Source organism: Pygocentrus nattereri, chromosome 10 (assembly GCF_015220715.1).
Source record: "Pygocentrus nattereri isolate fPygNat1 chromosome 10, fPygNat1.pri, whole genome shotgun sequence".
Lineage (NCBI taxonomy): Eukaryota > Metazoa > Chordata > Actinopteri > Characiformes > Serrasalmidae > Pygocentrus > Pygocentrus nattereri.
The window spans coordinates 13,330,881-13,354,727 of record NC_051220.1 but is presented as its reverse complement, the minus strand read 5'-3'; the positions used below and the strand labels follow the sequence as shown (position 1 = coordinate 13,354,727).

Here is a 23,847-nt window from a genome sequence, read left to right as displayed (position 1 = left end):
TTCTTAATACATTACAAGAAACTATTCTGAAACAAGGTCAGTGTGCTGGGAACATTTTTTTCAGGGGTGCATTGGCACAGTGGAACAATGGAAGGCATGTGTTTTCTGGATCAAAAAGTGTATGTTAGGGAATTAAGCATAAATTACTGACTAATTAAAGTGGAATAGGCTCATGAAAGCTATGGGAATAACTAATTAAAAGATGTATTCATCACAACAATGGGATCTTAATAGAAAATAATGACTGTGGGAAATAGGTTGATTCGACAACTGTTTCACAGAAATGGTCTTTAATGACATAATAAAAGGCCCGGTCATATGACCACATTATCAATAAAATCAAATCAAATATAAACACTATCTCTCTATCTCAGTTTGAGTATTGTTTATTACCTTATTAATAAAGTAAGTCTGATCTAATAAAGGTAATAGATTCTTATGGTTACATTCAGCCAGAACAACACAGTCCTGTATGCATTTGTACTGTAAAGCAAATAGGAAAATCAACAACTTTTACAATAAAAAATAGACTTGGTTCTGGGGGAAAGAAATATTTTTTTAATATTACATTACACATACATTTTTGAGCAGTCAGCAAGTAAAAATTGGTTCTTGTACTCAAAGGTTTAATGTTTCAAGATTCCTAAACCAGCTAGTTTATCCCATGGACTTAAATGCATAAGCAGTAGACCTGCCCCCTCCTCTCTTTCATATTCAGTTGTCAGCTGAAGTAGGGGTGGCTAATATGACAATATTTTATCAATATCATCATAAATTAATGGCATTTTGTGCAGTGTTAAATTACATAACTACATAAAGTACATAAATTTAAAAACATTGTAGTTGTATGTTTATTATTATCATGTATATTAGTGGCACTACAAGTTCTATATTGTCTATTCCAATGTATTAAATATCTGAAAAACCCTATATTGTGATGCATGTGTATGAAGAAAATGTCTTATCAGTATTGTGATATAATTTTTTTTGCTTTATCACTCACCTCTACGCAGGTCAGACTAGAGACAAGGATCATGATAGTTTGTTTTATTTCATTGTTTAAATCTCCAATATCCAATATCTATTTTCTGAGCATGAGTCTCTTGTATAAGACTTGATATGGTATATTCACTCCTAGCCAATTCTAGTCTATGATGAATAGTTGAAGAGGGCCAGGGGTTACTCAGGAGGAGAAAGTGTCTATGATTATGAAGAGTCACAGTAAGTGTAAAGAAGGTTGTTATTTTTTAATCTCTGTGCCAGGATCAAGGCCTACAATTCACCAGCAACAGGGGCAACAGCAGTAAGGTCAGCCAGAGTTGAGGAAAATTATTTTATCCTGACATCTTTTTGCATGAGCCATTTTCTTGTACTGAAATAACAACATGCCAGACAACCATTAACAGATGAATATCGAGTAACCTACTGGGGCGCTTAGCATACTAGGTTCTGTAGAACCTGACTTTTCCCACATTCAAGTTAAGAGTGCAAGTCTTAAGTGGTGGTGGTTCTGAAGGTGGTGGTGGTAATGGGAGGGGTAGAGTCCCCATATAAGTAGTGTCTCAAACAGGCTTCCGAGGTGGATGTGAAAGCCCGTATTGTCCGTGGCTAACAGAGGAAACGTGCAGAGTGACGGGTCAAATCTTCCCCCCTGTGACTCAGAAAGAGGGATCTCTATTGCTAGAGGAATAATCTTTCACAGGCCTGTGAGCATGAGTGTGTGAAACGCTCCTGTCAGCACACACACCTATATGCACACAGGTTCTCTGAGTCAATCGCTTCCCAACTGCATGGAATATAGACAGGATAGTCTTAAGTTAGAACACTGGTAGCATATAATTTCATATATATTACTAAATGCCTATAAGTGTGTTAACTTTAACCTGCTGCTTTGTGTTTTGTTCAGTATAAGAGAGGCCTAAGAGCTAGATTGGCCATGTTTGTTTGACAAGCAGATGACACAATCCTTAATTGCTGACTTGTCACGTTCCAGCAATGCAGCCCTTTTGTCCACTGAATCTCTGGCATTTCTATTCGGCAACAATGCACTTTAAATCTCCTTTTATACCACGCTGCCAAACAATGTCATGCGGACTTACTTTTCTGTGCTCACCATTATGTCATCTGCTGGCCATTCTAGAAAAAAATCCTCCCTCTCTCGCCTTTCATTCCTTTTCTCTGCAAGCTTCGCTCATATGAGACAATGTCTTATGACAATGGAAAGGCCTAATCTCCATGTCAAAGCAATTTTCATTCCCCAGTGAGCAGCCTGCTATCATTTTGTACTGTTTTGTTTCTTATTCTAAGAGAATTAAGACAAGGGGGGTGCAAGTGAATAAGTCGTCACAGGGGCCAGGGATCCTTATCTCAGTGTCTGGAAATTTGGACAGCAAATGTTTGCTGTGCAGATGTAACGGAAAGGTTGCCTTCCAAGTTCAGTAGATACTAATACGAGATGTTCTTTTGTAAGGCAGCTAACCAGGAGATCAGATAACCCCACTTTCTCAATCTCTCTCTCTCTCTCTCTCTCTCTCTCTCTCTCTCTCTCCCTCTCCCTCTCTCTCTCTCTCTCTCTCTCTCTCTCTCTCGCCCTCTTTCTCTCTTTCTCTGATACTTTCTCTCACTTGTTCTTTGTGCTGTGAAAAAAGGCAAAACTACCATGCAACCAATATGTACAACTCTTGTGTAGGTTAAATACATGTTTGAACCTCTGCAGACTGGGGCATTTGAATGATGACTTAATCATTTTCTAGTCAATTATGTGTGAAAAATCCTTACAGTGGTAGTGTAATTACACCCATGACCTGGCCTTTTGGGGGAAGCCATCAGCCTGCTGTAGCTTGGGTCTCTCCTTCTGACTGAGCTCCCCACTATGAATTCTCATTCACTTCATTATCTTAAATTTGAGAGCACGGAGGCAAGTTTCTACATGGTAATTACATCTACCCACACACAACATGACTTTCCTCTCTCTCTCTCTCTCTCTCTCTCTCTCTCTCTCTCTCTCTCTCTCTCTCTCTCTCTCTCTCTCTCTCTCTCTCTCTCTCTCTCCCTCCCTTCCTCCTTTCTCCCTTTCAGCTGTCATCTAAACACAGGCCTACACGTTCTCATCACTACAGATAGATAATTGCTCACTGTTAGTTTTAGTGATTAGCGCTCTCAGAGGGAGGGGCATGGAGTGGAAGACGACTCAGGGCTTGATGATCACCCATAATAACTAAAAGCAGCCGACAGAAAGCCCACTGGATTTCTAGCCTTTAACTCACCTCAGCTGTCATGCATACTCACACACTTGACAAAGCTGTGCAGACACATCACTAAAGGATGTTGCAAAGTGTGACACACAAAAACTAGAGCTACAGTGCTTTTGTGGCTGTAGGTCATTTGCTGAGGTTTTAGAGTAAGTATACACAGCCACACAGTTTTACATGGTGCACACTACACTCAGCATCTACTATGTAGCACCACTTTGTTGGTGTATTGTTTTTTCTTGCAGTTTTGTCAGCTGCCATCTAGCCCTCTATCAGTGGTTTGGTTCCAACTGGTAGATTTTCTATTTTTTACTTTTTTCTTATTTGGACCTAAAAAATAATGGTGCCCACCACCCAGAACATATGCGGTCAGCTGCAGCCCTGTAGTTAGAAACTGAGCAATGATGTATCAAGTAATTAAATAGATATAGTGTATCTGTAATATGTGTATGATGTGTATGTATAAGGTAGGTGTTTCTAATACAGTAAGTGATGAGTGTAGCATTAGGCCCACTAAATTTCCTGAAATATGGCAGCTTCCAAATGACATAGAATCACTCAATGACCTGTGCTTTACATATATCTCCTTCTCTGTAGCACAGCTAACTTGTTGCAGGGTTTTAATTTAATTTTGTGTATTCACTCAATTTCACCCTTTGCGCAGATATTGTTAATGCTGGGGGATGGGAGGGTGGGGTAGCCCTAGGGCATATCAGAATTAACTGAGCTGCTTGATATGGAAATTTGCTGTCAGTGCTTTACAGGCTGTTGACACAATTATAATTTCATCCACTCAACCCTGAACTGTTTGCATTTGTGCACAACAGCAAGTATCTGTGCCGATCTTGCAAGTCTCCATCAAAATCTCTGACCACTCTGTCACAGCTGAGGGCATATTTTCTTATCTGTCATCCTCAAGGACGATATAAACAAATTTGTTGAAACTAATATCTTACCTTGAAAATGTTGCTCATAAACTAAAGCACTAGTCAAACCATGTAGATGTTGCACATGTTTATTTTCTTTGAAAATTTAATGAATCATTGATATGTGAACTGGACTAGTGTTACAAAAAAAAAGATAAAATGGAGTACCCAGTCTTTCTGGGAATATTAAAATCTTTGATATTTTGTGACCCAACTGTTAAAACATAGTGCTTCTGTTTTTTCTTCAAGTTCAACCGCTGCATCACCTCTCAGCTGATCAAGTGGTTTAGCAACTTCCGGGAGTTCTACTACATCCAGATGGAGAAGTTTGCCCGGCAGGCCATCAATGACGGTGTGACCGGAGCAGAGGAGCTAACTGTCAGTCGAGACTGTGAGCTGTATCGTGCCCTCAACATGCACTACAACAAGGCCAATGACTTTGAGGTGAGCTGTTGTTTATTGTGTGTGTGTGTGTGTGTGTGTGTGTGTGTGTGTGTGTGTGTGTGTGTGTGTGTGTGTGTGTGTGTGTGTGTGTGTGTTAATATAATTATTAATATAAAAGTTAAAGGTGCATGATTTCTGTGTTTAAGCAGATATTATATAAATTCTCATGTAGAAAGAAAACATCTCTTTTTCTGTATCTTGTGTGTGTATCAATCAAAAACTTATCAGCCTTCAATACATTGCTAATTTAAACATTTGGAAACAATTTACAATTGTTTATTTTTAAACAATTTGCTAATTTGCTGCCAAGTGCCTTCCCAACCATGCTTCTCCTCCGCCTCGCTCATGAGGTAAACAGATTTTTTTTTTTGAAAAACAGTCATATACCGGTCTGTTTGAAAAGTCAGGCATTACAATGCTTGAAGTCCACGTGTCCTTATCACGTATAATTTGCCATGTTCACATTTAATGCTCAGAGCACCACTGGTAATTGTCCATAGGGACTTTAAAACATTAAAACACTATTCGTACATCAGTATTTAGCTATTAGCAAAAACTACCCACTCACCCCACTATACACACCCCCTGCTTCATTTTGAGTATTTCAAAGTAAAGCCAAGGTTTATGACGATTGCAGATATAAAGAAACGCTCTTGCCACGCCGTTGCAACCAGGAACATGTTTAGGGGAGGTGTTCCCTATTTCCATACATAAATGTAGGATTTGCATGGCTAGGGAAGAAACTGCCTGGTGCCATGAATAAGACTGTTGTTGCAGGAGAAGTTGAAGTCAGGGAGAAACTGATTTGCATAGTAGGAGCAGGCTGGGCAGGTGTGCAAGCACGTCTATATCAAAGAGCATTGGATTTATTTATTTATTTATTTTTTGCACAAGGAAAATTTGATCTGTAATGCAAATCACACAAAGAAGGCCAGCCCTGTACGTTTTTTTCTGCCTCTGACTTGCATGCGTTTTGTCTAGTAGATAAGAAGTCACCCAGCTTTTTTCCCACTATGCATTGTGCAAAAGGACACTTTTTTGCTTCAAATTGTTCTCTTGGCTACCTGTCAGGCCGCAAGGCATGACTCTAGAACCTCAGCCAATTCAGCAAGTCACTGTTTATGACAATTTTAGCATCATCAAGTTCCATCTTGCTTGTTCCTCCTGAAAGAATATGTCCTCTGTTTTGCTGATCATTTGATGTTAATCTAGTCTGTCAATGTGCACCACTGATGCACTTCCTCCTCCTCTGAGACCTTCTTTGTAGTTGTTGGGCCCTCTCATTTCTTTGGTACACTCTTTCTCTCTCTTTCGTCCAGTTTCCTTGTGCTGCCTTGTTTCTTTCATCCTCTTCACATTGTTTCTCTCCCTCCCTCTGCCCTTCCTCCTCTCTTCCCCATTACAAACTTTTTAATGACATAATTGTCGCATTCCTCATGGTGGAATGAGCAGAGGCCGCAATTAAAGGAGCTCCGTTAATTGCCTTGCCCGCTCTCATGTTGCACACTCTGTGCTTGCCTTTTTCTTTCAAGTTCAGCTGTTTATCCTTCACCTCCCCTTCTTGATGTTGTTCCAGTATAACACAGTTTTACTCATAATTATCACTCATTTATGAGTTTGATGATGCAATGAATTAATATAGTTAAGGCTCAGCTCAGAGCATCCCATTCAAGCGAAAACACTTTTGGTTCCCTAAAAGACCTTTCAAAGGTCCTTAAAGGAACATATTTTGTAAATGAGATGTCTGAGTATAAAGAACATTTTAAAGGTCAATAAACAATGTAAAAAAAATTTTTGAACATCCAAACCAAGAACCTTTTAGGAACCTTTATTGTTAAGAGGGTATTTAAATTGTGCTTTGCTCTTTTCATCAATAAACATATTATAACTTTAGGCAATGCCATAAAGGCAGTCTAAAAATCAGCAAAAAGGAGCTAAGAGTAACTGAAACTATTCCTATGTTGAATAGTGAGATTGTGTGATAGAGCGAACACCTGTTTAATCTTGCAGCACAGTTTGGCATTGTTAGTCAAAGTGGTGTTTCCTGGCCAGACGACTGTGGTCCCTGGTTCTCAGGAGCAGCCTTCACACTTACTGTATCACATCACAAGCGCCATTCAAGAGGTCTGAGCGGGGTGGGGTCCCCGGGCCCCACTGGGATAAGGAGACATTTTTATGACAGCTCTGGGAGGGTCTCATCTTTCACCCACAAAATAGTTCAAGGCTTTTCTGTCAAAGCCCCTTGAATCTACACCCGGCCTGGCCCAAAGCCCCCTCTCCTTCCCTCTCCTTTTCCCTCTTTCCCTCCCCTCCCCACATGGCCAGTCTGAGGAGTGTATAGAAGAGACTTAGTCTCTTTCTCTCTCTTTCTTTCTCTGTCTCTGTGATCTCTGAGTCCTTTTGAAAGAGTGTTGGTGGCCATATCCCCACAGCAGATGAACACAGACCTCCTTTGACTTCAAGAGCTCTCATCCTTGTGTCTTTGGCCTATCAGGTGGCAACACTTATCATTTACTTGCTTTGTTTTCATATCAAAAATGGAAAAGTTTCCAATTTTTGTGACTATTTTTCCTTGTTTTGACAGCATCCTCCCTTCTCTTATCTTTATTCTGAGAAGATCTGATGAAAAGAACATCAGATGATGAACTTTTATTTCCCTTTTCTCAATACACTTTTAAATCGCACAGTTTCAGAGCACGTGCACATAAATGTATGAGTCTCTGATCAGTGCTACCTTACCCCAACACAAAAAGATCAATTATCCAACATCAGTGACAAGTCTCCCTCCTCCCCAGGTCTCTCTTCTCTTTTGTTTCTCTCCCCTTCTCTCCTTCATGTCTGCTGCTCCTCTTGTCCGTGCCTGGTGTGACCTACCCCAAAGGCCTTCATTATTAATTGTCCTTTGGAGACAGGGAAAAGTTCAAAGACTGTGCGGATACTGCCTTCACTTGCCACCGTCTATTGTCTGACATTCATCTCCCTTTACCCTTGTTCTGGGAGTGTATTATCCAGGCTGGCTCACGAGAAAAGGATGTTATCAATAAAGGCATAGAGAGCTGCCACTGCGTCTGCCACAGGGGGTGCCGGCCTCTGAGTCCGCTTGTGGCTCTCCCGCAGAGGGCTAGTTTTCCACACTTTTTCACCACACTGCTAGTATGTGCTGTGCTATGCTAGCATGAGCATGAAGAAGGCTCTGGTTTCATTTACTCTTCTTTCTGACCACTGACTGACCTACTGAAAGTTTCCATCTCTGGGCAGCCTCACTTCCCATTTCGATGTCACTCACAGGTGGAGAGGTATGTTACAAAAAATTAAGAGAAGGCAGTTGATGTCATTAATACCCACTGATAAGTAAGCACTTATATTATGTAAATATTATGTAAGTGCAGAATCTTGCTAGAGACACTAAATTAGTGCCCATTGTAGTGTTGAAGCCCATGCAGCTGGGATGGCAGCTATCACAATAAGTGTTCTGTAGTGACCTCTGAGCTTGTCATGTGATATAAAGAGTCACTCTGGTCAGATGATGCAAACTATTGTCTTTGAGAGCTCTCAGGTCACAGTAATCTTCCTTGCGCATGGTATGGTATGGTAGAATAGTACTTGGGCTTCATTTGTACAGGGAATGTTGAAACAAGCTGAAAAATCAGAAGCTGTCAACAGAGAATGTAAATGTAATCCATTGTGTAACACAGTATGTAATTAAATATATAATCATGGAATTATATTTGATTCATGGAGCACAATGAAAGTAATAACCCTTGACATCTAAGAGTTTGTGTGCTTTCATTTTTGAATTTCATGAGAAATATCAGAATCATAGACCGGAAATATGCTTTCCATCTTTCTTCTGGAGCTCATTTGTTAATGTTATGCTACATAGTTTGCTTTCATGCTTTTGGTCATGCTTAATAGTGAATGAAAATTAACTTCTGTCATATTATCCCCTTTATTATCATACCTCACCCCAGAATGGCTTAATCACTCTGTCTTTGCTGCTGCTGGCCTCACACAGTTGTTCTCCTTAATCGCCCTCATTTGAATTAATGAATTATCCTCTTTGTGCTGCATTGTAAATTTGTGGAGAGATTAGTTTAAGTGTGAGCATAAAATTAGTTAATTTAAAATATATATGGTTTCAGCTAACAACATTTAAAATAGGAAATTCCAACTTTTGAAACTTTCTTCCTTTAGTGAATTTTCTTTCAGTCTTAGTAAATAACCATATCATTAATTAGCTTTTTGTGGAATTAAAAGTTGTCTAGCTGTTCCAGTCTCTATTGATAAGGTTGTTTTTTGGACTTGTATGATCCCTCTCTAGCACTCTAGTGGGAACTGATCTCCTTCTTTGTGCTGGTTAATCATTAACAAATGTAATCTGGAGAACTACCATTCCCTTTATGACTTTGACTGGGAGTTTTAAGTGACTATATAATCACTGCTAATCTGTTAATGCAGTATCACATTTGATCTGAGCATTAACTTCTATAAATGAATATGACTTCTATAAATTAAATGAAAAACACTGCTTATTAAATAAACAAATATTTTATTGTATGAGGAAATTCTGTTCAATAACAGACAATTCTCTGTCATGTTTAGCAGAAAATAATACTTCTGAGCAACTGTAGCACATGCTGACTGTGATTATATTAATTAGAATCAAACTAACATCAAGTTAGTACACATAGTGATACAAAACAAAGGGAAAGAATTGCTAGCTATCATCATTACACTGGCTAAGTACCATTAAATGAGCTTGTTTGCCTAAATTATGCTAGATATTATTTCAAGATTTCAATATAGTATCTGCATGTCTAAATCAATACTGTCCTTAGTGTGATCATGTAGTTGCAATGTTATTAACATATTTCAGTGAATTAATTGACAATTCATGGTGAAAAAGTATGGTGCCTTCTATCTCTTCTGAATGGTGACCCAACAGTACATTAAATGTAAATTGTCTAAATCCTGCTCAGTTGTAATTGGAAGAACAACCCATATTTTGAGGTTATTTAATAAAAATGACGTAAATATTAATCTACCTCACAGACTGCAGGCTATTAGCATACAGAACATAAGTTGATGACTAACTTACTTGATAAACACAAAGAACTGTATGAATGTTCATGTTATTCAGTCTCAAGTCCTGATGATTAAACACTACAACCCAGGTATGCACTGCTTTCTTTTTTATGTTCATTGTTTCCCAGTGGCAACAGCAGTATACACAGAGAAAGACAAGGGGCTATAAACAGACTTGCAATTTTACAAAAAAGAAGCAGCCAAATAAGTGATTGTGTGGATGTGTGATACATTTAGGCTGTAGTGAATCTTCCAGGCAAAATAACTTATAAATGGTGACAAAGTTAGACGGTCCAAGTCTTTCAATTAATAACCAAAGACAACAATTGCACAATTGTTTTATATCAAATTATACTATATAATGTTTTGTCATGAACAAATGCACATTCATCTCTTTTAAACCCTTAGAATTCGAATGATTTCATTTTGTTATGCTATTCAAATATGTTTACTATTCAAAGTGAGTTATGCAATTCATTAAATTTACATTTGATTTACATTCTGTATCTACACATTCAAAACTGCATGTTTGGCCTTTTTTGAATTTGTTTCAACGAAGGACAAAAATGGGACAAAACATTGTACATTTTTTTACTTTCTATAAAACTATACTGTATGCAAAAGAACAGACTTCTAAAAACAAACAGAATACATTTTAAAAATCTAATTAATTCATAGAATTCTGCTAATGAACACAATATGGTATAAATTCAAAGTTTAGAAGTTACACTTTTTGGTAACTGTAATTACTTTGATAGCTTAAGATCTGAGTAATTAATTAAATATATTATGTAATTTTATCAGAATTGCTCCATGGTAATATTAGAAGTTCCTTATTTAGGCATTATTTAGGTATTCCAGCTTACTTTGTATAACATGAAAACATACTCACATCAGCTAAACTGAGTCCTAAAGCCAGAAGGGCATCACACTGCCCCTTATCTAATGTGTGACATTATACAGCTGAATGTCTACTTCCTTTAATTGCCTCTCAGTGTTAAATGCATGCTACCATGAACTGATCTTGTTCTTGTCATGAAGGGACTGGTGTCAGCTCATAAACAGGGCTGCTAATAGATGTTTGATGGCCTGCAAACTTGCTTAAAGCAGAGTTTTGACGTGGCTCAGATTGAGACATAGTTCACGTAAACATGCCTCTGTAAAAGCAGATAGCCATGTAGACCTACATGTTAAATGGCCAATTTATTTATTTATATATTTAAATTCAAAACTTTTGTCAACATAGAAAATATACAAGTATATTCAATATACAGTATAGTATATAATACTATAATAGTATATAATGTATATTAAATAGTATAAATAATGTACACAAAATAGTGCCATGCAGCTTAAAGTTACCATATGGTAAAGTGTTCTTAAAAATATGTACAAAAAATTCAGCAAAACAAAAAAGCCACAAGAATTTTTTAAAACAATATTGAAGTAAAAAAGGAGAAAATAAGAAATGTAAGAAGATAAAAAGAAAAAATAAACAATAATAGCAATAATTGAAATAAAAAAGCAAATGTTAGTAGCAGTAATAGAGGCAAAAAGAGAAAATTTATCAACAACAATAAAAATAGAAATGATGAACACAAAAATAATGTCAACAGTGAGTATTAGTATTACTGTTAATGTCAAGGAGAATGTGAAGAAACCTTGAGTCTTGGCTCTTGTCAAGGCTTTTTCTCTTATTCTTACAGAGTTGACAACCCCTGTGCTTTTAAAAATGTTCAAAAATGTCATAAAAATGAAATGTGGTTAGATATTTTCTTAAATGGTTTCATTCTTTCTTGCATGTTGCAGCTGCAGCATTCTGGACAAGCTTTCTTTTAAAATGTGCGTTAATGTAATGAGACTCCATATAGTCCATATACTCCAATAGTCCATTCATCCTGAAAAAAAAAAAATAATGTAAAAGAGTGCAGGTGTTTTCGAAACAAAAAAATGGAATTCCAAATATATATTATCAACAAGAATTTTTACAGTATGAGGCTAGGTCAGAAAAAAATGGAAGGGGTTTAAAAGTTTCCCTCCTGGGAGTTCTGTATGTGGTTTATTTGGCTCCATGTCCATCCTTTCCCACATCACCTTGGATGCTGCCTGTTCAGTGATTATGTCATTATTTGCTCGTGGAGGGGGTTGAACGCATCCATATCACTTGTCCACGCTTTTCTCCTGGCAACACCACCACCACACCACCACCCCCATCCTCTCTCTCTCTTTTTCTCTTTCTCTCAGTCCCTCTTTCTCTCCCATGTTTTCACTTCATCTCACTAACTCAGTGCCAGAGCCTTTTTTCTCAGCCATACAAGAAAGACCTTACTGCAAGCTGCCTCTCCCCTTCTCTTGCCTGCTCCAGCTCCTTAGGCCATTCTGTCCTCCCTCTCACCCCTCCCTTCTCTCCAGATGTCCCTCTTTCCTTCTCTGCCCACCCCCACATCTCTTCTTTCATTGGACTGCAATGTGAGACAAATGACTTTATAACCTTTGGCCCAACTAAGCTTGACCTCAGACCCTTCTCCAGGTCATAGACCTTTCCTTTATAAATTTATATACACATATCACTGTGGCATTGTTTACTTTCATAAACATAGTTACATGTAAGTACATATGGCCAAATTTAATCAAAGTCAAGGTACTCATTAGAGGTCATTTTATATACAAACATTTACAGATACACACATGAATACAAAAATATACACTATGAAACATCCATCTTCATAAAAGGGCACTTTTGAAAATCTAAAATATTTTTGAAATATAAAAAACTAGATTTTGTCAAGGCTGATGCCAAATCAGCAGCAGTAGTGTGTTTAGCTGTGCCAGTGAAACTCTGCTTTTGACCTGGAGGCCACTGGAACGGTTTGTAGGGCTCCGTTGCAAAAGAGCAAGAGTGGTTTTTGAAAGAGAGGGGAAAACTACAATCTGTTTGTCTCGCTGACACTTCCAGCCAAGAGTTTATCGTACAGGAAGGGTTATACATGCTATCGAATAAGCCACAGGGCACCTGGCACACTGTTTTTTGTTCAACAGGACGTTGTTCTTTTGAAGTTAAGCTCAAAACCCAGACCCAAGATAGGCTCTGACTTATTTTTCATGTTCACAGGAGAGAGCGAAAACTCTTATCCACCCGCCTCCTAGCCTTGAGACATATTTGCTCACTGTCAACCCATTATCTGTTGAAATTACTCAGCCTGCTATGTTACTCCTATGTCAAATGCCTGCTTCAACTTTCAAAGCAACACTGAATATGTAGATTCTGCTGTGATGTATTTAAACACAAGATGCTGTACAACACCTTGTTGTGTGTGTGTGTGTGTGTGTGTGTGTGTGTGTGTGTGTATGTGTGTGTGTGTGTGTGTGTGTGTGTGTGTGTGTGTCATATGTTTCATAGGTTTAAGTGGAATGTTTTGACTATTTTTTGGATTTTCTTTCACTGCAGCTATCAACTTATGTCCTATTGTATCATTTTCTCTACAAGAGGAGGGAAGTCTTTCCCTGTCAGATTTATGGGAAGGTTTGAGGTAGCATCAGCATTTGGAACATGATACAGTATGCAAACTAAGAGATAGGGCTCCTATTATTAAAATCTATCTGCCAACACAGTGAAAAAAGAGCTGTCGATCTCAGAACAAGAAGAGGTTTATGAACACACAGAGTGGTTGAGATTTTCTTTTTTTTTATTAATGTTAAATTAATTTGTCTCCATATCCTTCATTGCAAATCACACACTCTGTTGAAGAATAACAGCAGAATTAAATATGCTGCCAGTTTTATTTTCTCTCTAGATTCAGTCTCACAGGATTCTTACTGGACAACAGATGAATTTATCAGAGTTGACTTGATGGCTTTGCCTGAGCAAATATAAGCATTGAGATACAGCATACTTGAGTAGTGGCTATCCAGCCAGGGGCAGTAATGAAAGGGAAAGCAGACTCTTCTTGTTTAATGATTAACTCTAGAAAGGAAACAAGGACTTTTTTAAAGAGAAAACTCAGGGAGCATGGGAGAGAAAGAAAACAAGAATAGAAAAGAAAGAGAGAGAAAGAAAGAAAGAAAGAAAGAACAAGACAAGCAAACAAACAAACAAATAAGACCTACATTACTGAGGAAGATGAGCAGGAGTGTAGTGTTGAAATGATGATGGAGGCAATGCAGTGGTTGTCACAATATCACATTATGTATGAACTGAACACACTAAACTTCAAAAGAGCTTCCCATGACTTATATATGGATACTTTTGACTTTGACTCAAGCATGAATATGCCTTCATACAGTGTTTGTATTGTTGGCCGAATTCTCATGTTACATATATTCTACTGTTACTGTAGTCGACACTGTTAGAATGTAAAAGTCCAAACTCTGCCAGAAAATAAAAGCTTTAAAAAATGGAAAAAGCCTGCTCCTGTGGGACTGTGCTGCTTAGGGGCAGTTGTGGGGACAGTATGTGACTGAAGTGCCCTTGAGCACGGCGCCTAACCCCCAACTGCCGTGGATAGGGCATCCCACTTCTCTGGGCAAGTGTGCTCACCGTTTACTAGTGTATATGTGGTGTTTCACTGGATGAATGGGTTAGATTGCAGATGTGAAATTTCACCATCATGGGACTAATAAAGCTATTTTAATCTTAAAAAGTCTATGCTGCTGTCAATCACTGTGCAGTGAAATGCCCACACAGTCCTGATTGGACAGAAAAGTTTTTCCTACATTAAGATCCATTGGGATTGTTGTTTAGGGTTACATTTTTATACATCTTTAAGAACACTGATATAGTTTTAATATTTTCAGCTGAGTTGACAGCCTCTTTAACGGACCACATCTTCATCTTCTCCTCTCGTCCATGACACCACCTTGTCCACATGCAGACAGACATCTCCCCCTCCTTCCCTATGCAGTCCGTGGTTTGTGCAGCAGTTATCGGGAACTAAGGCACTCTTCAATCAATATTTACCCAACAAACAGAGGGATTTAGAGGGGGGTGGTTTAGAGGGACCAAGCACACATACACACAGAGTGAACAAATTCTGGGTGAAGTGCTGGGGCCACTAGTCTCAACGCTCCTGCTGTGCTTTCTCTCCACCCTAACCCTCCCCCAGCCACTCAGCTTGTGTTTCTCAGTGGAGGGGCGATATAATATCCCTCTTTTCATAAGGTGGCCTCTGCATCCTCTCATCACTGGCAGCCATGAAGCAGAGAGCTCAACACTGCGAGGTCACACAGGAGCATAAGTGCTGGTGGCCCATTCTTGCATGGATGCACACTTAAACAAAAGCTTTATTTAACATTTTTTAGATTTATTTAGACTTTATTTTGTTTAGTCACTGGTAATGTTCATTTGCCTCTTTTGGTAAGTTTTTATTCTGTGAATGAAAGAAACACATTAGTAGTCTCTCAGGATTTATTATGAATTTGGCTTGATAATTTCAGGAATTTTTAGGGTCTGCCAGTGTTATTAATGATAGGCTGTAAGCTACATATTTTGTAACTGAATGAGAGACTGTACGCTATCCTATTGGGTAATTGCCCTCCTAAATGCACTTGTAACAGAACTTTCTCAAGCACATGAGTCAATTCCAATGGATTTGAAGGGAACCTTACTTGAGTGGTACTTCTGAGAAGTCTTTATATGCAACCTGTGACCCGTCAGGTTTTTATTTTTTATTTAATCTTTGCAAATGTTTTCAGATGTTCTTTTAATGAATTACAGGATTTTTAAGAAAAGATCAAGCAGTGTGTCTGCATGATCACACCAAATGGCAATTAAAGGAAATGACATTGATGACGTTTCGTATGCAGTTACAGTGCCACTTTGCACTGTAAGTAAACAAATACTGCAATCTGCAAGTAGCCCCAAAAAGTGCTTTTGTGCTGTTACCAAAACAAAATAAGGAGTGCAAAATATAATACACATACATTCACACTGTTGGACTACATTTAAAGTCAGAACAACAGTGGATCAAGTGACTACCAACATGGTCACTTGTCCCTGTTAAGGACAATTAACCATGACTCTCTCTCTGAGGGTCTTGATAGTGACCTGTTTAAGCTGTGCTTTGTGAGTTTTTCTTTTCAATTTAACCGAATCAGGAGTCATAAAGAGGGCATATGAAATATTGATGTGGAATTGTCTGCTGCACGATTCAGCTGTGTTTACTGTGAGGCAGAGGCTTATCCTACACAATGGCTATAACAAAAGCACAACAGCTGATCCGTGTGAGGCGAGGAGGTGACAAAACAGTTAAAGCATGCTGCTGGCTATGGGCAAGCAGTCAGCAGATGCAGACAAAAGGGTTTGTGACAAGAATAACTCTCTCTCTCTCCCTCTCTTTCTCTCTCTCTCCCTCTCTTTCTTTCTCTCTCTCTCTCTCTCTCTCTCTCTCTCTCTCTCTCTCTCTCTCTCTCTCTCTCTCTCTCTCTCTCTCTCTCTCTCTCTCCCCCCCCAATTTCCCTCTCCATCTCTCTCTCCTGCCTCCTGCTCCCCCCCCCCCTTTTTTTTAAGGCGGGCAGTCAAGAGGATCCAAAATACCAATACCCTTTTCTCCTTGACATTGTCTTCTCTTCTGCAGTCAGCATTTTACTGCCCTTTTATAGTAAAAACAAAAAAAAAGAAAAGCAGTAGAATTTCTCTCTAGAACATTCTTAGCAATTCAGCGCTTTATATTTAGTGACTATGCAAAAGAGTTTAGCTAACTCCTTTAGCTAAATTATAAGATACAGTTAATAGCAAGTTAATTTACAACTCTTTTACACTGGATGAGGCTTTGCAACAGACACACACACACATTTTCTAAGCATTTGGGCTTACGCTACAGCAATTAGCCTAATGTAAAAAAGTAGAAAAAAAAAAAAAAAGGTTATTCACTACAGTCATGTTAATCTGAACTTCCAAGTGATTTGTCTTATAATACTTCTGGGAGATCCAGCCATGATATCACTTTTGTCAATCAAGGTATTCTCTCTTCTCTGTTAATAATTGCATCATTTCCATGGAGTACAGACTAATATCTCACCACTGCAACTGTTTTTTGCTGTCGCTTCAATGACTTGCATGGCTAGGAAATACTTAGGACAGGTCCAGTCACTTACATATGAGTGTTTTGCATGAAGGGCAGTGTGTTATAAATAACAATGTGAGTAAAGAAAATACTGAAAATAAGACTGAAAGCAGTGATAAATGGCAAATGCACCATTTAGAGACAAATTTGCCTTGAAGGTTTGTACACCCACAAAACGGAACATTCTAAAAATATTCCCTACAAGAGTAAAAAGAGGTTTAAGAAAGGCTCTTCTCTCTATTTCTAAGGCTAGTCTCTCTATTTCTATCCATTTCAAGACTGTTCTGTTGTTTATACTGAAGCTTTTAGTAATGAGGAGCTTTAAAAACAAAGAGGATGGGGTAGGTTGTCAGCTGGGTTGTGGGGGGGGTGCTTGGGTGGTGGGATATCTATAACCTTTGTAATCCCGCTCCCTGTCTTTTTCTTCTCTCTCTCTCTCTCTCTCTCTCTCTCTCTCTCTCTCTCTCTCTCTCTCTCTCTCTGCCTCCCCCCCTCTATTCCATGTGACATTCATTCATCAGCCAAGTGCGTTTGGCAAGCCCTTCGCCTACAAGCGCCGTCCCAGTGACCACTAACCTTGGTATGTCCTGACACTCATGATGAGTATCTGCAGGACACAGAAGGCAAGCAGGCTGCTATGTCAGGCCTTTATTGTGTACCGCCGAGGCTAGGGACAGTCAGCATAATCAAACAAATGACCCCTGAAGGCTGTGCCCCTTGGGAAGGGAGAAGGAGAAGGAGACAGAGCCCGAGCCAAAAGCACTTGGGCAGGTTCCCCCCCTCCCCCTCCACTCTATGATCTTGCCCCAGGAGAAGGAGCAGGGAGGAAGGGAAAAATTATCGAACTGCACTGTGGGCAAAAATGTTGCCCATTTGAGAGTTTGAATACAAGGATTACAAGTGTTGTATATGTAACTGTAGAAACACATTCAGCCCATCCACAATGAACAACCTGAACCTGTTACCTTTTTTATCTGATTTCTTTTATCAGATATTTATAGGTGTGCTGTAAGTTAATGCTGCATCACCAGAAGTCAGGCAGTTGTTATGGTGGTTAAACACCCAAAGCTGGCCTACCAGCCAAGGCCTTCTAAAAGGGTATGCCTTTGATGACAGTATATTTAACACACTTAATGGAAAAAGAGGGCTGTGAATGGTTAGGGTCACATGGATGGCATGCTTTGTCCAGACAACTGCTCACCTGGCAGGATCTTTGAGGAGTGCTAGTCAGGCCATGATTGATGTGGCTGATGCTAAGCTAGGAGCTGACACTGCTCCACATGAGTGGGTCACATTGATAAGCCCAGACACTGGACTTTAACCCTGCAGAGCAGGACAAATACAGCATGGTGTCATACACTTTTAGCAGTATTCGAATGCCAGAGTGAATTGAGCAATTTTGTTAACCAGTCAGAGTGCTGGAATATAGTTTTTGTCCATTATTTGTAAAAAAAAATGGGAATTGTATAAACTGGTGGATTAAACAATGGATAGATTTGGGCCTTCATATATCAAAGACTCCCGTGAAGGTTGCTAAACAGGATTTTGCAAATAGTCAGTGCCCAAAGCCCAAAAATGGCCTTCTTGGGTGAAAAAAGGCCTAACACTTATTTTATAGTAAATAATCACAGGCAAATCACAATTGTAATATTTCTCTAAAAATTGCAATTAAATGTTTTCCCTAAATTATTCAACCATAAGTTCTGAGCAGAGGATGTCTTTTGATTATGGAGCACAGAATCAGTATGAAGAGACCTTCTGCACTGCATGACATAAAGGGGTTTGAGAACTTTAATAATAAAAATGTATACTTTTGTGTTACCTGTTTATCACAAAAGTATATAAGCAGACACTGAATCTAGGCTGCTAATAAGCAAGCTAGCTGAAAGTGACCGTGGCATGGAAAAGTATCTTGAGATGGCCTGAAGAAGAAACTTTTAGAGGATCCACGATTCAGAAATGAACCCATTCGCCTCTGGGTGGCATCAGATAATAAACTCTTAGTCAAAGGAGACGTGGTTGAATTGTTCTTAAGGATTTTATAAGCAATAAATGACATATTAGAAAAGCTTAAGAGATAAACTAGTGATCATTATTTCAAAATCTGCAAGAGTTAATGTTATGTTGAATAGAAATTATTTTAATCTAAAAGAAAGTTCTACTGGGACTAGTATTCAATGTATATGTTTTGTTAACATTTAACAATTTAGGTATTCAAAAACACACACACACATATACACCACACACACACACACCCACACACAAACACACACACACATGTGTGTGTGTGTGTGTGTGTGTGTGTGTATATATATATATATATATATATATATATATATATATATATATATACACACACACACATATTCAGGTTAGTATTAGCAGAATGTGCTTCAGCTAGTGAAACAAAAAGGAATTAGTGCAGTGAAGCTGTTGAGAGATTTCACTGGATCCCAGCAGTCTTGGCAGAGCAGTTCTGCCCCACTCAGGCACTGCCAGGGAGGCTTTAGGCTCAGCAAGCGGCTACCTCTCTTGTCTTGTTCAACCTATACTGCAGCCCATTTTGCTTTTTTGGTTAATCAGAGACCTGAGATTGAAACATAATACATTTATTAATGTCATTGTCTCCTTGTGTATCAGCAGGTTCCGGAGCGATTCCTGGAAGTGGCGCAGATCACGTTACGGGAGTTTTTCAATGCCATTGTGGCAGGCAAAGATGTTGATCCTTCCTGGAAGAAGGCCATATACAAGGTCATCTGCAAGCTGGACAGTGAGGTCCCAGAGATTTTCAAATCTCCCAATTGTCTGCAGGAGCTTCTGCATGAGTAGTAGTTGGTATTGCTTGCCACTTTACCATCCCCTTCCTCCCCAGGATCTGTATGAAGAATAAGGTAGCATTTCTATTTTGAAGCCCCAGCTACTGTTAGCTGTTCATTTTTTGTGCTGTTTTTTTTCTTTTTTGAGAAAAAAAGTCTATAAACTCTGATTGTTTTAACTGTGTTTAATCTTTGCTCAGCCCTTTCCCTCTGCCTTTAAATGGGCATTATTATGTTTACCACAAGATGGTAAGTACTGAAACCCCAGAATTCTCTTTTATTTTTTATTTTTTGGTCAATTTGTTGAGGGTTTGTTTCATGCCAGGATGTTTGCAATGTGTGATTACAGTTTCTGAATAAGACTTAAATTTTTAGCTTGTATAGATGTAATTATTATTTATGATTAATATAATTATTACCATTAATGTTATTAATGCTTGCAAAAAAAGACCCGTGGTATTCTTGTTTCTCATGACAATGCTACATAAAATAAATTATTGTTTGAACAAAAAGATTAAGGGGCTATACCTTTTCTAGTAACGTATATTTTTCAGTGTACCCGTTCTTCAGTGTTGGCTGGGGTCCAATGTTCTTGTGTTTTGTGTCCACTCTGATAGCACTGGCTCTAGGGAGGGAGGCCTACTCATAGGCTTTTTCCTTGACAGAACAGCCTCTCCTGTAACTAAGCAACATGGCTATTTCATACTGGGGCAAGCCAGTTCGGCACAAAAAAGATGGACGCCTTCCCACTGAGAAACCATTTTTGCTCATAAAAAGCATGTTGTCACAGTTGCTCACATGAACGCACACACAGAAACACACAATGCTCATGCATAAACTGACACAGAAGCACAATTACACACAAAGTCAAAAACATTTTAGACCCATTACTGACGTTATCAACCTGTTAAAGGAAAAAAAACAGTGAACTTGTTTTTATTTTCTATTAGTTTAATTGAACATATTCTTGGTGAATTTAATGCACATTACTTTTTAGCATTCACAAGCATCAGCTTTTTACATATAAATATATGGGAAGGGGTTTGGTCATTTACAGGCAACTGCTTTCTCTGACTCAAATATAGGGGTGCATTTCAAACATATAAAACAGGCCATGTCCACAGTACCATCAATTAAAAAAAGGTGTAAAAGAATTCCTTGTACATTTATGTATTCTGTGTATATTTTTATTTATATTGTTGACATGGTGAAAGTATCAAATATTTATAAAAATCTGGAGAGGAGAGTTCTCCTCTTGTTCTTCTTAAAATGACCATTCAAGAAAAGAGGACCTCAATTCTAGCACATCGGTTTCTAGATTATAATAAAGGATGGCTCAAGAGGGCAAACGTCCAGACATGTGATCTGCCCTGGAAACCTTTGCATTGGGCAAATCCTGCTGATGAACTGAAACACAGGCATGCAGTTATTGTCATCACAAAGCCTTAAAACCTGCTGACTTCTAGATGAATGAGCACAAAAGAGGGCGAAGTGTTGTCATTCTGCTGCCAGACCTGGCACCATCCGCAGTCACTGGACACACACACAATGAGTGTAACAAAGTGCCAAGCTTTTCACTATGCATTGTGGAGATGGAAAAAAGTTAAAACTGATAAAATTGCAGAGCCTTCTATCAAAGTTTTGGCTGGTCCACACTGATGCATGGTCACTTTTGCTTGTGCTGGCCTTTTACCTGTCCCGGGCAAAGCAAACTTGTAAATTGTGATAATAAATAAAAATTTGACACCACCATACATGCACACATACACACACATGTATACACACATTTAAAAACAAAGCAAACAATAAACTTGTAAATTGTGACATCAAATAAAAATTTGACACCACCATACATACACACATACACACACACACACACACAGATGTATACACATTTAAAAACTATTTAAAAAACAGCAGTGCATGTTAACTCCCTTTTCAATACACTGTGCCATTATTAGACCAGAAACAGATGCGAAACCTACTGTAGATACACTGAATCATGTTTGATGACTGCCCTAAAATGTGTTACTGACCCACCGTGCTAATCTTATAGCAAGTAGCAAAATCATCAGGAAATGCTTAAGTGTAATGTTTCACATAAAAGACTATTATTCCCACAAAAAAACAGTAAAAAAAAAAAGAAAAAAAAATAACCATTTGCTGTCAGTGCCTAAAACTGTTAACACCAGCAAATGTTTTTTTTCATAAAAGAAAAATATATCAAAAGAATTCTGTATATGCCTTGTTGTATGTATATTGAAATGAGGACAACGGTCAACAGCCTTCTTTTTAAAAGACATGCTGTTATTGCTTAGATAGTAAATATGTGAATCTTTCATAAAATTGATGTATTTTGTTAAAGTAGGAAGATGAGAGCTTTTTTACCCTTTCATTTACTTAACTGTATGATTTTTTTATTGAAGCACCATGCAGAAGCTCTCAGTGCATCTGGAATGTTTCTGGTTCTAGGTCATTAAAGTAGCACCAAAGCAATACTGCATTGTGTGTGTGTGTGTGGGTGTGTGTGTGTGTGTGTGTGTGTGTGTGTGTGGTGTGTGTGTAGTGTGTGGGTGGGTGGCTGTGCCCATGTGCATATAACTATATAGACACTATATAATTTTTTTAATAACTATATACATTTTTTCACTGTAGATCTACTGTTTTCCACTGTTTAAGTTTTTACACTGGCATCATAGAAGCATCAAAGTTTTTGGAGTAATTTCTGCTACTGGAAGTGTCTGGGTTTTGACTGTGGATTTCACATTCATGCGCTCCTGCTATATTCCTGCTGTTTTAATGCATAAACGTGCTCAATTAATACATAATACATAATATTTTTCACCTAGCCCAGTGAGTTAGCTCTGAGGTCACAGCTAATTGTCAAGTTTATCTTGGGTTTGTTGTACTTTAACACCCAACTTCATTTTCATCAGATGACACAGATATATAACTGGAAACAACAAAGAAAAGAAAGGTAGAGAGAGAGAGAGAGAGAGAGAGAGAGAGAGAGAGAGAGAGTGTTGAAAATTAAAGATTTATGTGTAGATTTGTTGCTATATTTATGAAATATTCCATTTCCAAAAGGGGTTGTAAACATGTTTTGACATTTATGTAAATATAATACCACTGCCTTTCTATTATTTAGCAATATAATGTAAATAGTATTGTTACACTTTTTGTATGACAGACTTCTTCAACTCTAGTTCAATATTTAAAGTTCATGTTCATTTTCTTTTATGTATTTTAAAAGATGCTCATGACTCTATTTGATATGTATACATAAACAGTCATGTTTACATTGTGGATTTTGCTGTCAGTTTTCATTCAGAATTTCGGTAATTTATTGTTTTAATTTATCATAACTTATTTGGTGTACAATTCGTGAAGATGTACTTCAATATTATTTGGTAGAATATAAGAACACAACAATGTCCTCTTCCAATTCCACAGAGGCAGAAAGTTATGGAAGTGTACGTAGCCGTTGTGATTTAATAAACAGTAGTTGCTAGAGGAACTTGATTTACTTTGTTTGGGTTGGAAGGTGAAAAACGTTTGTGTAAGAGGTTTTTTCTTCTTCTTTTTCTTCTTCTTTTTCATTTTAATTCTAACCGCTCGATCTCCTTTGCTTTGTACCCCGAACACAACACAGTAGTCAAATTGCCTTGTGTGCCTTCCATCTCCTTGGAACTGAATGTATGTGCAGTATATATGCAAGCTTGTGCAAAATAAAAACAAAGTTCTAGATGTGGCCTCTTTTGTGATCATTCAGAAGGTACCACACCAATTTTATATTGCCACTTGAATCTCCTATAAACAGAATGGCTGATGGTGTGTATTATATGTACTTACAGTACTTGTTTTCTTAATTCTACAAGGTTCCTCATTTTTTCAAACTCTCCTCATATAAATAGGATCCTGAATTGAGACAGCAGCTCAATAAATATCATTACCATTGTTCTCACTCAAATTGTCCAGTTCAAGGGATTGCAATAGAGGTTTACTTTTATTGTTCGATAATATAATAGCATTAATACTGAAACGAGAGAAAGATTAATTGTGCCTAATAAACATAACAGTGTCTGGTCACATTTGCGAGGTAAAATGTATGCTCGGCAAGAGTGGGAGAAAACAGTGGTGTGTGACTATTGTGGCAGCACGGTGCTGAGAGAAGTGAGGCAGCCACCGCTATAATTTATAGGCTGATACAAAGAGGCACTTTAGCTGCCCAAGCGCTCCTGCGACTCCACTGAACAGGAGGTAG

The 23,847-nt window shown here is 38.2% G+C and overlaps 1 protein-coding gene across 3 annotated transcripts in view; it reads left to right on the top strand.

Annotated features, from left to right (window-relative positions):
* The window catches only part of prox1a (prospero homeobox 1a), a 32,069-nt gene extending 8,739 nt beyond the window's left edge, over positions 1 to 23,330 (top strand). For 2 of the 3 annotated variants that reach the window (XM_017708819.2, XM_017708820.2), the window contains exons 4-5: positions 4,427 to 4,621; positions 19,408 to 23,330. In XM_017708819.2, the coding sequence (XP_017564308.1) occupies positions 4,427 to 4,621; positions 19,408 to 19,596 (384 nt within the window). In that variant the 3' untranslated portion in view covers positions 19,597 to 23,330. The remainder of the gene's footprint in view (positions 1 to 4,426; positions 4,622 to 19,407) is intronic. The other variant, XM_017708821.2, reaches the window with a different exon arrangement.
* Positions 23,331 to 23,847: the final 517 nt, after the last annotated feature.